We start from the raw sequence: 16659 nt of genomic DNA on the forward strand, positions 1-16659 counted from the left end.
ATATAAAATATATATGTATATAAATATATGATGTGTGTGTGTATATATATATAAATATATGTATGTGTGTATATATATGGCAGTAGAACTTTTGCCTCAGCCTTCTGAGAAAGAAAATGAAGATTTCTTTTTCATCCAATGAATTACCTTTCACTTCGGGGAATGGGTTGAGAATGGAAAGGGGAGGCAGGGAATCTGCTTACTTACCTTTCTTCCTGAATGCTACAACACATTTTCAGGGTATCTAGTTGGGAACATTTTTATTCTCATGTGCTGCCTATAATTCAATAATTTTATATTTCTGGGATATTTAAAAATATTTGATTAATCTCTTCCTTAGAAGCACATTTTTGGTTCATCACAATATCAGGCCAGAAGTGTTTTTCAATGTTTCTAAAATTGTTTTTCAGCCATTTTAATTTGACTTAAACCTGATGTTAATTCTCAGTCCTCTTGTTTGACCTGTCAGCAGCTTTTGACATACTTGATTACTCCTCCTTCTTTGATACACTTTTTTCACTTCCCTTCTCTGTGGCACTCTCTTGGTTTTCTTCTTACTTTATGTGTGTATATACGTGTGTTGCCTAGGCTGGTCTTGAACTCCTGGGCTCAAGTGATCTTGTGCCTCAGCCTTCCAAAGTGCCGGGATTGTAGGAATGAGCCACCTTGTGGGGCCTGGTTTTCTTCTTATTTCATCAGTTGCTGCTTCTCAGATTCTTTTCCTCATTCCTTTTGTTCTTCCTGACCTTTACTATCAAAATGCCCCAAGCTTAAGGCATCTCTGCCTTTACTTTTTATTTTAATAATGTCCAGTCTTATAGCTGCCGATACTATCTATGTGCTCTTGATTCCTAAACTTACACCTCCAACTCAGACTTTAAACTCGAGACTCATGTGCATCCACCTATTTGAAGTCAACCCTTGTATATCTTAATAAATATTTTGGAGTCAAATCCAAAACTGAGCTCTAGATCTTCTCTCCCTAAATCTGTTATGCCTGTAGTCTTCCCCATCTCAGTTGGTCATAGCTAGTTTTCTTTTTGCTCCAGCCTGAAACTTTGAAATTATACTTGATTACACATTTACCTGTACCTGGCGTACCCATGCATATGCTTGCATGTCACATCTAATTCATCAAGAAATCCTCTTGGCTCTACATACAAAATATATCCAGAATCTTAGCATTTCTCACCACTGATTGCTACTTACCTTGCGCCGTCTTCATCTTTCATCTGGATGACTGCTGTAGCCTCCTTACTAGTCTCTTTGCTTCTTCCTCTTTTGTTTCTTTGCAGTCTTCTCCACATAGTAGCCAGAATGAGTCTTGACAAAGTATGTTACAGCCTGTTTCTTCTCTGGTGCAGACCTTTCAGTGGTTACCCAGTATAGCTGCTGTTATCATTGCTGTGGGCCTACAAGGCTCTGAATGTGATGGGGCGCTCCGTTAGTATTCTGACTTTTTCTGCAGCTCTCCCCCTTTCTGGTTCTGTTTCGGCCATACAGGCCTCCTTGCTACTGAACGTTCCAGGAATGTTGCATTGGTGGCTTTTTCGGCCTGTAACACCCTTGTCTGCATGGCTCACTGTGTTACTTCAGGTCTTTGCTCAAATGTCACTTTCTCAGTGAGAACTATTTTGATCAATTTTAAATAGTAAAATTGTAGCCGTCCCTCTCTCCCCTTGTTTCGCTTTCCTTTTTTCCCATAGTACTTACCACATTATCGCATAGCATCCAATTGACGTCTTGATGATGTTTACTGTTCATAGCTTGTCTTCCCCTTCAGAATGTAAGCTCTAGGATGGCAAGGATCATTGTTTATTTTGTTCTTATATTCCAAACAATACACATTTGCTGCCATTTGTTGTTAGAGAAAAGGGAAATTTCTTCATTTGCCAGAATTTTTCTAGGAATGGTATTTTTTTTTAAATAAATTTTTAGTTGTTGGTTTTAAACTTTTCCCTGCTTCTGATTAGTATGACTTGTTTGATTCTTTTCTTCAAGTGTCCACGGATCCTGTCTGATCGTAAATTGAATGCCTTGAAGAAATCATGATCATGTAATTTTGTGCTCCTGGTGGAGCAAATACCTCCTTAGCTCCCGTCAAATTTCTGTCAAGGCCTGTTTTAGAAGTCCAAATCTGTGTTATTCTAGAAGAGTATTATATTATAAAAATTTTCCTTTTCTGTCAACTTAAAAAATTATACCTATAATAATGGTTACACATAGGTAAATAGGTACGACCTTGTATGCCAAAAGAAGACTTTTTCCTTTTTTCATTGTAACTTTAGTTTTAAGGTTTATGCAATTATTTGTAGTTCTTTATTATTTTATTTTTTTCTGGTGACTTTCGTAGTAACATTTATATAAGGCTGGAGAGGCCATAGCAGATTAGAATAACAAGGCTGCATGCAGCAAGAGGGAATTGGAAAGTTGCACATAAATACATGTATACTGAGATACAGGTATGTAACCATTTTGAGTGACCCCAGGCCGCAAATAACAGTTGTTTTAAATGCTCCATTCATCCACCCATTCAACAAGTGTTTACCTGGTAACTAACTGAACTAGAGATAGCTAAATGAATCATAGTGTCTGCTTTTGAGGCCCTCAGTCTAGACATAATGACCAGGAATTTAATTATCATTAGTAAATTGAATGTCAGGCGCTCTATTTGAAGTGCGCCGAGTGCTCTGTGGAAATGGTGGTGGGGGGTTGCTCATTCTGCTGAGGAGTAGAAGGTGCTTCGGTGTTAGACGTTTACCATCCCAGGTGGTTTATGTGTGAAGATTGTCTTTAAAACCCTGAGCCTGTTTATTAGGCTCTTAAATTTGTATTCAGCTTCCTCTTTACAGATCTTGTAAAATTTCTGGGGCTTAATGGAGATGAAATACTGTGTAAAATGATTTTTTTAAACACAGCTGCTTTACTTTCATCTAATAGTTCTGTCATTTAGCAGCTAAGTTTTCTCTCAATTCAAGATTCTGTGATTCTGGGGTTGTCGCTCATGTACTCGATGCTTTTCTCTTTGTGTTTTGCATTACTGTTCTGTAGTCATCTCTCTTTGTTTTGGAGACAGAGTTCACTCTGTCTTCCAAGCTGGAGCGCAGTGGCACAGTCTCAACTCACTGCAACCTCTGCCTCCTGGGTTCAGGTGATCCTCCTGCCTCAGTCACCGGAGTAGCTGGGATTACAGGTGTGCACCCCCACGCCCGGCTAATTTTTTTGTATTTTTAGTACAGACAGGGTTTCACTGTGTTGGCCAGGCTGGTCTCAAACTGCTGACCTCAAGAGATCCACCCACCTCGGCCTCCCAAAATGCTGGGATTACAGGCGTGAGCCACTGTGCCCAGCCTAGTAGTCTTCTCTTAACATACAAATGTGATACCTTGCATGAAGGTGGCATGTAGATTATAAAACATAGGGAGATGTAATGCAGATTAACTTTTATGTATTAATACAGATGCTTGGTTGTTTATGGAGGAGCCTGGGAAAGTTATAAATGTGACTGTTGAGCAGCCCATGATATGTTGTGGAGAGAACCCTGCAAGGCTGAGTATTTGGTTCCCTACCTGCTGTGATTTGCAGAATATTTTGTGCCTCCAGTATTACTTCCAATTCCTGAAAAGGGCAGTGGGAAACAGCCATAAAAGCAGGAATGTGGCAGGTTTCTGATTATAATGTAGTTAGTTAATTAGTTAATTATAGAGACCAGAGTCTGGCTCTGCTGCCGGGGCTGGTCTGAAACTCCTGGGCTCACGCTGTCCTCCTGCCTTGGCCTTCCCAAGCTGCTGGCAGTATTACAGGCATGAGCCACCTCGCCTGGCCTCTGATTCTAATTTTTGACAGTTTTGTCTGGGCCTGTCCCTAAATACCCTACCATCTTGCTTCCTTCTCTCATTGAGGGTCTGCTTATATCCCATCTTTGAAATACTTGGTCGTCTTTTCATTATTATCAGCCACCATGTTCTTTCTTCATGGAAATCTCCTCTGCCCCTTTTGTGAATCATGAAGTTTACAATGCTGTCTCCTTAGATGTATTGCCTGTGGCACTCTACTAATAACACCAAACTTTAACTGCTTTGGTTGAAAATCTGATTTTAACCCTTTAAGCAATGATAAGCTAATTTTCCTGTCATGTTGAAGCCTACTACAATGGTAAGAATTCTTGGAAATGGAATGATTTTGTAGAAAGTTAACTTTAAAAAAAGTTTTTTTTTTTTAAGACTTTCTCCCCGTAATGCTCATTTTTCTCATTAACGTAACCTTACCCCTCTTTAGATGACCAGTGCCTTCATTCTAGTTTTACACCCTGTGTGGTGAAAACAAACTAGCCATTTGTCACCAATAATTTATTGATCCCAACATGATAAATGGCCAGGCCTTCTTCTGCCACCTTTTTCTTATGGCATAGTAGAATGATGTTAACTGGCATTGTAATTATAGTGCCATTTCACCTACTTGGGTCTGCTAACTCCCTGAACAAGAAACGCAGGCTGTTAAAGGGGGAGGGTGAAATAGAAATAGAGCTTTCTAAACTAGAACGGATTTTTTTGTTTTTTTCAGGGAAAAAGAATAACTTAATATCTGATCACACTTAAAATATTACTAGTATTTCCTTAGATTAGTATTCTGTAAATAATGAATATTTGCCACTGCACATGTTAAAAATGACTGTATATAGCTGCTATCTTTATGCAGAGCAAATTTGGAAGTGACTATTGAAATCATCTACCTGTTAATATGAGAAGCTGAAGCCCCAGGAACAGAAGATTCTATAGACCTCTCCTGCCACCTCAAATTCTCTATGTAGGATGATTATCTGGAACATATATATATATATATATATTTTTTTTTTTTTTTTTTTTTTTTGAGATGGAGTTTCACTCTTGTTGCCTAGGCTGGAGTGCAATGGTGCAATCTCAGCTCACCGCAACCTTCGACTCCCAGGTTCAAGCGATTCTCCTGCCTCAGCCCTCCAAGTAGCTGGGATTACAGGCATGCACCACCATACCCGACTAATTTTGTATTTTTAGTAGACACAGGGTTTCATCATGTTGGTCAGGCTGTCTTGAACTCCCAACCTCAGGTGATCCTCCCACCTCGGCCTCCCAAAGTGCTGGGATTACAGGCGTGAGCCGTTGCACCCGGCGCTATTATCTGGATAATATTTTAAGTTCTTCCTTTTTTTTTTTTTTTTTTAAATCATGAGCTGGGATTTAAAGGGGTTATTGATATCTGAGTTATGACTTAAGAGTGTGATATTCATTCACCAGGGCCATACCATTTGCATCTCAACCTTGTGCTGTGATTTGGTTGCTTTTTCAATTATACACCTCCCTGGCTCCCTGATGGTTTTATTTTGGATACTATGTATTGACAGGGGAAAATTTGAGGGCAAAAGGGTTATAGATTTTTTTTTTAAGCTCCTTTTTTAAAAAAAAGTTTTTCCCCTCCCCCCTCCATCACTGGGAAGTGGCAGAGTAATGTTTACAATCTGTAAAACAGAAATATAATGGAGCTTGCTAAGAAAAATACAAATGTGGATGGAAAACAAAATTTTTTTTCTGGCCAAGTGTGGTGGCTCACACCTGTAATCCTAGTACTTTGGGAGGCTGGGACGGGAGGATTGCTGCAGGCCAGGAGGTTTGAGACCAGACTGCTCAACAAGACTGGTCGACATAGTGAGATCCTGTCTCTACAAAAAATAAAATACATCTGTTTTCCTCCAAAATGTTAAGCCAAACAAAAAACTTGAAAAATCCCACTATTTTCATCTATATTCGTACTCCTTGTCTTTTAAGAAGTATGCAGAGGAGACTTTTGAGAAGATGGATGAAACTTGTTAATATAAAATCTGGTGAGGCTTTTTTTTTTTATGGCTTAAACATTTTCTTCCCCCCTTAACTCTGTTGAGAGCACAAGCAAGGGCTACCTGGAGGAAATCTTACTTAGAAGAGAAACAAATCCAGGTTCTATTAGATTGGTGCAAAAGTAATGGCAAAAACCGCAATTACTTTTGCACCAACCCAATAGCTTTCCTTTGAATACTTAATCCCGAGTAATAGAATGTTAGGTCTTGAAGTGATATTAAAGATGTTCCAGAGTGAGAGAACTGAGGTCTGGTGTGGTTAAATGATTTTTTCAGGGACTCATATTAGTTGACAGACTAAAATGTTGGTTTTCATTTCTAGTTTGTTTTTCCACTACTCCCTTTCCTATTACAGGATTGAATTTCTCATGGATTTTGCTAGGTTTGCTTAGTAGACCAATTTGAGCACATAGGAGCAGTTACAACATTTCTAAGATAATAAATAGAGAAGAAAGGCCTTTTAATTTCATCCATTGAAACTTCTGAAAACAATGAAGGCAGAGACATTTATTTTCTTTATTTATTTAGAGATGGAGTTTCACTCTTGTTGCCCAGGCTGGAGTGCAATGGCACGATTTTGGCTCACTGCAACCTCTGCCTCCCGGGTTCAAGCGATTCTTTTGCCTCAGCCTCCCGAGTAGCTGGGGTTACAGGCGTACGCCACTACGCCTGGCTAATTTTGTATTTTTAGTAGAGATGGGAGTTTCACCATGTTGATCAGGCTGCCCTCAAACTCCTGACCTCCCGTGATCTACCTGCCTGGGCCTTCCAAAGTGCTGGGATTTCAGCCGTAAGCCACCACACCACACCCGGCCAGCAGAGACGTTTATAAAAGGTTATTATTATATAACAAATACACAGTTGCTTCTTGGCCCTTTGGCTAAGATTAAGTATAAATATAAATTTAGAACTATAACCTTCCTTCTTACTGATTCTGTATTGGTTCTCCTCTGTTTTTTAGGCTCTTAAAGGAGCTGGATAGAATCTACCTTGATAACCCTAGAAACCAAGTGGATTTTAAAATATATCATCATCGTATGTATCATACATATGTAGTCCTCTAGCCTAGACTGAAGTTAGGAAGTTAGAAGAAGACTGCAGTCTGTATTTGACATGTGATCTTTGGAAAGGGACAGCAGTACTGAAGTGTTTTTATCTTTCTTCCAGTAAAAGCCTTTTGCACTCCTAGAAGTGTTTTCCCTTAAAGGAAATTAGATTTGCTGTTTTAATTGCTGATCTTAGGCCCGTTTTAACTGTCTTTTGCCCCTTTTTCACACTATTTCAAATTCAATTTGGAAGTATGTGATGATCTTATTACTGCTTTCTTCTCATGTGGCCCTGTAACATGAAAACAAAAAGAGATTGTATATTTTCTTTAACACTATATAAATAACCATAGCGGACATTCACTGACTACTTAGTGTTTTCACATGTATATTAACATTTGTCATATGTCTCTGTGGGAGAGACTGTTGTTTATCTGTGTTTTAAAGAAGAAATTGAAACACAAAGAACTTGTTCATCATTACACAGCTAGTACAAAGTAGAGTAGGGATTCAAACACCAGAAGTTTTCTTTTTATTTTTTTTAAACTTTATTCTACTGCCTCTCAACATAAAGATGTTGTAGAGTCCCAGCATAAAGGACCCAGAACCTAACCAAACTAGTACGGGGTGGCCATTCACATTATAAAAGTATTTAGTGGGGGATTTCTATTAAAAAGCAGGTTTCTAGAGTGTGTGCTGTGTTGTTTTGGTCCAAAACAGAGGGAGTAATCTCATTGGTATAGGGCCTTTTCGTGACTCTTTTTTTAACCACTTACCAAATCCCAGGATTACCCCTGGGCCAGTGGGCCTTCCTTGGTGCAGCTGTTGTCCTTTCCTTGCAAAGAATAGTCCAGCATTGTCCAAGGTGCGTAAGGCTGTTGAGCTGAAAGAGGAAGCTGGCTTAGGATGATAGGTACTGTGATGGACACATACATACAGGCACCTCTCCTGAGTCTCTAAACGGTTATTCAATTCACATGCAACTTTTAGAAATACATGTGTTATATAAAACAAAGGAATACAACAGTTTCAAAATCTGCACGTTTTGAATATCTATTTCTATTTGATGATTTTTTATTAGGTAGTTATGACTTAGAGCCTGAAATCCACCTTGAATGTTTGAGGATATTTATGTGCCTATTAATGATCCTGAATATCCTGCTATTGGCAATTTAGATTGCATCACCATGTGACCTAATTTTAAATTATTAATTTCATTTTAAAGCTATTGCCAAGTTGGAGTGAAGGGTTTTTTTTTCTTTGGTTGTTGTTAGTTTTTAAGGATTTTAAATGGATGGGAAAAAGAATTTTTTAGCATACTACTACTTCTTTTTCTTTTTCTTTTTTGAGACACAATCTCACTCTGTCTCCCAGGCTGGAGTGCAGTGACGCGATCTTGGCTCACTGCAACCTCTGCCTCCTGGGTTCAAGCAGTTCTCCTGCCTCAGCTTCCCAAGTAGTTGGGATCACAGGCATGCGCCACCATGCCTGCCTAATTTTTGTATTTTTAGTAGAGACAGGGTTTCGCTGTGTTGGCCAGGCTGGTATTGAACTCCTGACCTCAGGTGATCTGCCCGCCTCAGCCTCCCAAAGTGATGGGATTACAGGCGTGAGCCACTGTGCCCTGCCCATAGTTATTTTTTCTTTCAAATAATTTTATAAAGAAAATGTAATGCTCATATTACACATACTATTTAGTTATTTTAATGTATACTCTTTTATAAACAGTAGCTTAAAAAGTTTATTGCTACAACAAGGATATACAGTTATCTGAGTGGAGAGAGTTCTATTTTTGAGCCTCATTCATTTCATAGCCATGTCTTGGTGTTAAACTTGCTATTGGATTTTTTTCTCTTCTAGTTTTCTTATTTGTTTTTTTTTTTTTTTTTGAGATGGAGTTTTGCTCTTATGGTCCAGGCTGGAGTGCAATGGCGTGATCTCAGCTTACCGCAACCTCTGCCTCCTGGGTTCAAGCGATTCTCCTGCCTCAGCCTCCCTAGTAGCTGGGATTACAGGTGCCCGCCAGCACGCCTGGCTAATTTTCGTGTTTTCATTAGAGACGGGGTTTCACCATGTTGGCTGGGCTGGTCTTGAACTCCTGACCTTACGTGATCCACCTACTTCAGCCTCCCAAAGTGCTGGGATTACCGGCATGAGCCACCGCCCCCGGCTTCTTTTCTAGTTTTATGTTTTGAGGTAACTATTTTCTCAGTTGACAATAACAAACTATGATGCATGAATAGATAAAAGAATGAAGATATTGTTATTACAAATAAGGTATCTGTTTTTCGGAATTCTGGGCTTATTCAGCTTCTTAGAGTACAGACAGCTAGAGCTAAGTCCAAATTTTATTTTCTTTTATGTATTTCATATATGAGAAAAGATTTTCATTCATGTTCTTATATTTGACATTCATAATAGTCAGTAAACTTTTTCTGTAAAGGGCCAGATAGTAACTATTTTATGCTTTGTAGGCCATATGGTCTCTCTTGCAACTACTCAACTATGCCATTATGGCGTGAAAACTGCCATAGAGAGTACGGAAGTGAATTAACTTATCTCTGCTTCCTTAAAACTTTAGAGGAACAGAAATTTGAGTTTAATATAATTTTCATGCATCACAAAATATTATTTTTTAAAAATATTGTTCAGCCACTTAAAAATGTAAAAACCGTTTTTAGCTTATGGACTTTGTAAAAACAGGTTATGGGTCAAACTTGGCTGTTGGGTAATTGTTTGCTGACCCTTGTGACTGTTCATTGTCTTCTCTTTTCTTCCCTTTCTCTTAACATCTGTCTCCTTTATTTCTTATTTTCTGTTTTGCTGCTCAATCATATATTTTATTTCATTGTTAATGTGTGTATAACTTGGTTTTTTTAGATTAAATTTTAAGCTATGGAGGGTAGGGGTCTATAATTTTGGCCTCTTTATTAGCTTGCATTTTTATAAAAGTTATATGCTTAGTAAGAATTTGGGGCCGGTCCCGGTGGCTCAAGCCTGTAATCCCAGCACTTTGGGAGGCCGAGATGGGTGGATCACGAGGGCAGGAGATCGAGACCATCCTGGCTAACCCGGTGAAACCCCGTCTCTACTAAAAAATACAAAAAACTAGCCAGGCGAGGTGGCGGGCGCCTATAGTCCCAGCTACTCGGGAGGCTGAGGCAGGAGAATGGCGGGAACCCGGGAGGCGGAGCTTGCAGTGAGCTGAGATCCAGCCACCGCACTCCAGCCTGGGCCACAGAGCGAGACTCCGTCTCAAAAAAAAAAAAAAAAAAAGGAATTTAGGAGGATTGCAGAGAAATAATGTCTATCATTTAATATTTGAAAGATTGTTGTGTAAATTCTTTTATTTCACTTATTAGTTTATTAAACATATGTCCCAGAATGGTTCTATCTCATTAATGAATAGAAGTCATCTCAGTGGTAAGCTAAAGGAGAGGAAGAATCTGTGAATTGATTTTGTTCCTTGTGTCATGTACTGTGATTGATGATATGAACAGTACTCATTTAGTCTTTACACTCCCTGTTTTTTAGTTTGTTTGTTTTTTAAACGAGATGGTGTCTTGCCCTGTGGCCCAGGCAGGAACGCAGTGGTGCAGTCATAGCTCACTGTAACTTGAAACTCCTGGGCTCAAGCAATCCTCCTGCCTCAGAATCCCCAGTAGCTGGGATTACAGGCACACACTACCATACCTAGCTGACATTTTTTATTTTTAATTTTTTGAGAGACTGGATCTTGCTTTGTTGTCCAGGCTGGTATCAAACTCCTGGCCTGACACTACTTTTTGTATTTTTTGTAGAGACTGGGTTTCACTCTGTTGGCCAGGCTGGTCTAGAACTCCTGACCTCAAGTGATCTGCCTGGCTGGGCCTCCCGAAGTGCTGGGATTACAGGCGTGAGCCACATTGCCTTGCCTCTTACCTTTCTTTAAATGTGTTGTTTCACAAAAGTGAATTAGTAGAATTGCACAGTGAAATAAGATTGGAGAAGTTACAGAAAGTTTCTACCAACCCATTTGTTTAGTAGAAAACTAATTTGCTTGAAAGAAATGGAAGATTGAGTAAAGATAAATAAAGATTAAAATGTAAATGAAGAGGGTATCTGACAATTAGAGTACTTAGTGAGTTTCTCCCTTGGCTCAACATTTTGTTTGTGTGTCTGTACTGATATGGGGAACTGAGACTGGTGAGCGAGGTGCACAGTGATGGAATGTGTGTGAGGTGCTGGAGGGGCACGGGAGGGCATGCCATTCAGCTTGAGTGGTTGAGGGGTTGCAAAAGGACCATGTATTGGGGAGGTGGTGTTTGGACTTCTTTTTCCCCTTTATTAGCTTTAAAAGTTCCTTAAAAATGCATAGTTCTTGAAAATAAACAATCCAGAATTTAGTAAAAAGTGCAAATCCTTATTTATCCTTTCTGCTGTCGAATTCCCATTCTTCAGAGTTGTAGTTTGCAGACTGATAAATATGCTCCCAAATTGAGCTTATGCTATGCATATAATTTTGTAGCTTGCTTTTCCCCCCCATATAATACTCTATCCTGTGCATATTTCCATATTAGTATAGATCAACCTCATTTAAAATCTTCTGCCTCACATAATGGTAGGGATATATCGTAATTTATTTACATTATTTCCTATTGCTGCACATCTAGGTTTCTAACCCGTTACAGTGAATATCCTCATACACATACATTTGTTCTCTTGTGTAAATTAAGTTTTAGATGATGAGTAGGTAAAGGGACTGAGGACTGATGTGGATGAAAAATGTTTTCTAGGTTCAGGGGACAGGGCATAGTTTGAAAAACTTTGCTGAAGCGAATGAGAAGTTTTTAGTCAGGAAGAAGTATTTCTGTTTCTGTGCTAGAGAGTGCGGCACCTTTCATTCTCCCCAATCGTATGCTAGTGCATCTCATTTTATCATAGGCATTTCTTTACTGAATAATTCGTGGTTATTTTCTTATTTTAGAGATTTTAAAACTTCTTAAAAATAAATGTTACCCGATGGGGAAGCAGAATCACAAGCCTGATAAGGTGAATTTCAGAGGTGTCACAGAGGTGAAGTGGGAGTTCTGGAAATAGAGTTTTTTGTTTTATTTTGAGACAGGGGCACCTAGGCTGGAGTGCACTGAAGCCTCAACCTCCCAGGCTCAAATGATCCTCCCACTCAGCCTCCTGAGTAGCTGGGACTACAGGCATGAGCCACCACGGTTGGCTGATCTTTTTATTTTTTGTAGAGACAGGGTCTTCCTGTGTGTCTCAGGCTGGTCTCTAACTCCTGGGCCCAAGCAGTCCTTCCCCTCAGCCTCCCAAAGTGCTGGGATTACAGGTGTGAGCCACCACGCTTGTTCCGGAAATAGTTTTTATTCTATCTCTTGTCTCCTGAGAATATCTTACTCAGTGTAAATCCCCATTACTATCCAACTTTAAAAAAATTTAGTTAAGTCTTAAAATACCTCTTTGAGAATTGCTAGTTTATCCAGTAGATATATGAAAATGGCCTAAATGACTTAAAGTAGATGAATTACATTTTGTTATACATACTCTTGAGTGTAAAATGTTTTCATCCCTAAAAACTTAGTTGCTACTATTTTGTTTCAGACAGATTTCCAGTTTTGAAATGTTGTCTTGTAGTGTGATATGAAGTGCTAACTGGCATTATAATTGTACTCTCTTTTGTCAATAAAGTGTTTGGCTTATTTAGTTTCTGCATTTTTCATAATCTAACCTTCGCTAATTTTTCTGTATTAAAATTATATTGCTAGGAGAAGAAGAGAGACTAAAATTAGTGTTAGGTGCTGATTAAAAAAATATTTTGGAAACAAAACAGGGTGATATTTTTCTGAGCTATTTCTAAAAGTAAAAGCTCTTCTTTTTGATTGCTGACAATGCCTTGCAGTTTGGTTGCATGTGTTTTGTTATCAAGAAATCTGATTCTTTGTACGCTTCAACTTTTAAAATTTCTCATTTATTTAAAAAGTGCATGCTAAATAGCTGTATTTAGTGTTATTAATTGGAATAATACTAATGCTTTGAGTATAAATTAGCGTAATGTGTTCTGTCGTTGTCCTAAACAATAATTGTGTTATCTGTTGTATTGCATGATGATGAAGTATTTATACTAAATTCCAAGGTAATTATTACTTCATGTGAAGTGTAATTTTTAAGCATTCATATCTATCTTTTCATTTAGAGTTACTTTTCAAGAGTAAAGTATACATTTGAACAAATGAAATAACTTATTTTATATTTAATTTTTCTAGGGCAGCTTTGGAAGAAGTAGAAGGTGATGTGGCAGAATTGGAACTAAAACTTGATAAGGTAAATTTTACATGGTTAGCTTTTTAAAACATCGATTCTTGTTTGCCGTAAATAACTATTAGTACCTACAATAGTAGGTACCTTTTTTATTTTTTGGAGACAGAGTCTCACTCTTGCTCAGGCTGGAGTGCAGTGGCATGATCTCAGCTCACTGTAACCTGTCTCCTGGGTTCAAACGATTCTCCTGCCTCAGTCTCCCAAGTAGCTGGGATTACAGGCGTGCACCACCATGCCCAGCTAATTTTTTGTGTTTTTAGTAGAGATGGGGTTTCAACATGTTGGCCAGGCTGGTCTCAAACTCCTTACCTCAGGTGATCCACCCGCCTCGGCCCCCCAAAATGCTGGGATTACAGGCGTGAGCCGTCACACCCGGCCTGGTAGCTTTTTATCTCTATGAGGGTAAATGCTGTTATTATCCCAGATTTACACATGAGGAAAGTTAAGACTAGAGACACTAAGTAGCTTGTGTATAAAGTCTAATCTAAGTGCCAGAGCAGGAATTTGAATCCATGTCTGACTTCAAAGCTCATTAAACATCCTTTATGTTGTTAGAAGCTTTTTCTGGGGCCGGGCGTGGTGGCTCATGCCTGTAATCCCAGCACTGTGGGAGGTCGAGGCGGGCGGATCACCTGAGGTTGGGAGTTCGAGACCAGCCTGACCAACATGGAGAAACCCTATCTCTACTAAAAAAATACAAAATTAGCCGGGCATGGTGGTGCATGCCTGTAATCCCAGCTACTTGGGAGGCTGAGGCAGGAGAATCGCTTGAACTGAGGAAGCGGAGGTTGCTGTGAGCTGAGATCGCGCCATTGCACTCCAGCCTGGGCAACAAGAGTGAAACTCCGTCTCAAAAAAAAAAAAAAAAAAAAAAAAAGGGGGGGGGAAGCCTTTTCTGTATTTTCTACCAAAAACATCTTTCTTTTTTGTTGCTGAATGGATTTCATATATAACCTGACCATTGTATAAATTTGGGTGTGACCACGTTCAAATATAAATACAGTTTAAAATATTAATTCAATTTTTAAGCTAATGCCAGAAATGCTTAAAATATACTTAGTAATCGGTATGGTCATATTTTGTGGAAGGATAAATGTACATTGATTTCCTCCATCTATATTATTGATGTTTTTTTGGAGTCTGTCCAAGAAACGTTGTTTGCTATATAGTAGGCAGAAGTAGTAGAATGAGAAGACAGCTTCTGATCCATTTGTTTAGATGTACTTCTGAAGCCGCTGCTCATTAAAATGTTTCTCTTTAAATTTCTGGAGATAAATCAGATGTATATATTTGAAATACCTTTTCTGGAAATAATTTTCTAGTTTAATGATTATTATAAATGGCCTTGCTGTGTAACGTAGTGCTTCTCAAGCCTAAACTTTGCATAGGTATCCCTTGGGGATCTCATCTTGTGAAAAAACAGATTCTGCCTCAGTAGCTGGAGATACCTGAGATTCTGTGTTTGTAACCGGACTCCAGGTGACGCCCAGACTGCTGGCCCATGGGCCACACTTTGAGTAGCAAGGATATTAAATACATGAAGCTGAAGGTTTTCAAATGTTCTGAAACCATGAAACACACATCTTTATATCATATAAATAGTCTAGAAACTATATAAAACAGCATTAGTTCTATATGTAAACAAATTACGTCAGAATTTTAGATGTTTAGAGAGAAGTTATTTTTGTATAGTACTCTATAATTTTTAAAGCCCTGTAATATGTAGTATCTTTTTAATTTTTACAATAATCTTGTAGTGTAGGTAGGACAAGTGTTATTATTCCCATTTTATATATGAGGATAGCAAAGCCCGAGGAAGTGACGGGGACTTGCTTCAAATCACAGAGTAGAAGAGGCACGACCAGGGTTAGAACCCCTTTTCTTTTTGTTTTGGGACAGAATCTTGCTTTGTCACCCCGGCTGGAGTGCAGTGGCACGATCTCAGCTCACTGCAACCTCCACCTCCCAGGTTCAAGCACTTCTCCTGCCTCAGCCTCCCTAGTAGCTGGGACTATAGGCTCATTCTGCTATGCCCGGCTAATTTTTTGTATTTTAGTAGAGATGGGATTTCACTGTGTTGCCCAGGCTGGTCTCAAACTCCTGCACTCAGGCAATCTGCCCGCTTTGGCCTCCCAAAGTTCTGGGATTACGGGCATGAGCCACCGCACCCGGCCCCCTCTGTCTGTATGATCAGTTCAGTGCTCTTCTTGTGCACCCTGCACCTCAGGGTCTGTGCCGGGGGAGCACACGCCACTGGGAGATGTTCTGAGGAATGCTAGCTAGCCTCCAGGCAAGTCTTTGCAAAAATTAATGTTTTAATTTTGGATAAGGATATTTGAAAATGCCTTCCTTCGTTTTCCACTTAAAAATTACATGTCTGGCTTTTTATTACTCTTTTATTTTATTTTTTTTTTACCCTGAGGCTTTACATTTATTTTCAAGTACTCTTTGAAACAACATTTTAAACTCTTAAGGTAGAAAACAGAAAATATAGTTTTGATGTTATGGAAGATGTATGAGAGAGTATGTAGAGGGGCAAGGCCTTTTGAAGAATCACAGAGTGGTATAAGAAGGGTATCTTATTACTTATATATACAAAAATAATACATATATTGTTACATATAATATACATGAAATAAGAGTAATGTAATAAGGTAGAACTGCATGTAAATCATATGAAACACTGTGGTGGGACACCTCAGAGTTTAAAATACCTAAACAGATAGAATCCACTGACAGTGTTTTTGCTGATTATTTTGCTGTTATGAGTGAATTCTTTTTTCCTTTGTATTATTCACTTGGGGTAGGGCACACTGCTAGAATCTTCAAACCAAAAGATTCAAATCTAAAACAAGTTATTGAAGTATTGACATTTAGTACTAAGAACTATAAGCCCATTCTAGAGTCTGTCTTACCCAAAGGGCTACTAAGGACACATGGAAACCTGACAGCTTAAAAAATATCACCTATTTTCCCTCCCACTGAGGGTCCATAGTTACTTTTATATTTCTCTGGTTTCTGTACCTCTCCCAAATTCTTTTTTTTTTTTAATTAAAAAAAATTTTTTTTTGAAATGGAGTCTTGCTGTGTCACCCAGGCTGGAGTGCAGTGGTGTGATCTCGGCTCACTGCAGCCTCCACCTTCCAGGCTGAAGCAATTCTTCGGCCTTAGCCTCCTGAGTAGCTGGGATTACGGGAGCATGCTACCACGCCTGGCTAATTTTTTGGTATTTTTAGTAGAGACAGGGTTTCACCATATTGGCCAGGCTGACCTTGAACTCCTAACTTCAGGTGATCTGCCTGCCTTGGCCTCCCAAAGTGCTGGGATTACAGGCATGAGCCACCATGCCTAGCTCAAATTGTTAATCTATTAACTATTATTTTTATTTTAGAAACTATGGGGAGTTAGCATAGAGAAGAGAGGCTGAGA

The 16659-nt window shown here is 39.0% G+C and overlaps 1 protein-coding gene and 1 long non-coding RNA gene across 22 annotated transcripts in view; one reads left to right on the forward strand and one right to left on the reverse strand.

Annotated features, from left to right (window-relative positions):
* The window catches only part of LOC135969585 (uncharacterized), a 305912-nt gene that overhangs the window by 58633 nt on the left and 230620 nt on the right, over nt 1-16659 (reverse strand). The gene's annotated exons all lie outside the window — the stretch shown is intronic.
* Nucleotides 1-16659, forward strand: part of ACAP2 (ArfGAP with coiled-coil, ankyrin repeat and PH domains 2) — a 181299-nt gene that overhangs the window by 46705 nt on the left and 117935 nt on the right. For 18 of the 21 annotated variants that reach the window (XR_010584841.2, XR_012430551.1, XR_012430552.1 and 15 more), the window contains one exon: nt 13176-13233. The exons of the other annotated variants lie outside the window; for them this stretch is intronic. Coding sequence is in view for 8 of the 18 variants with exons in the window: in XM_065539686.1 (XP_065395758.1) it covers nt 13176-13233 (58 nt within the window). In the remaining 10 variants the exon portion in view is untranslated. The remainder of the gene's footprint in view (nt 1-13175; nt 13234-16659) is intronic. 21 annotated transcript variants of the gene reach the window in all.

This window comes from Macaca fascicularis, chromosome 2 (assembly GCF_037993035.2).
Source record: "Macaca fascicularis isolate 582-1 chromosome 2, T2T-MFA8v1.1".
NCBI classification, from domain to species: Eukaryota; Metazoa; Chordata; class Mammalia; order Primates; family Cercopithecidae; genus Macaca; species Macaca fascicularis.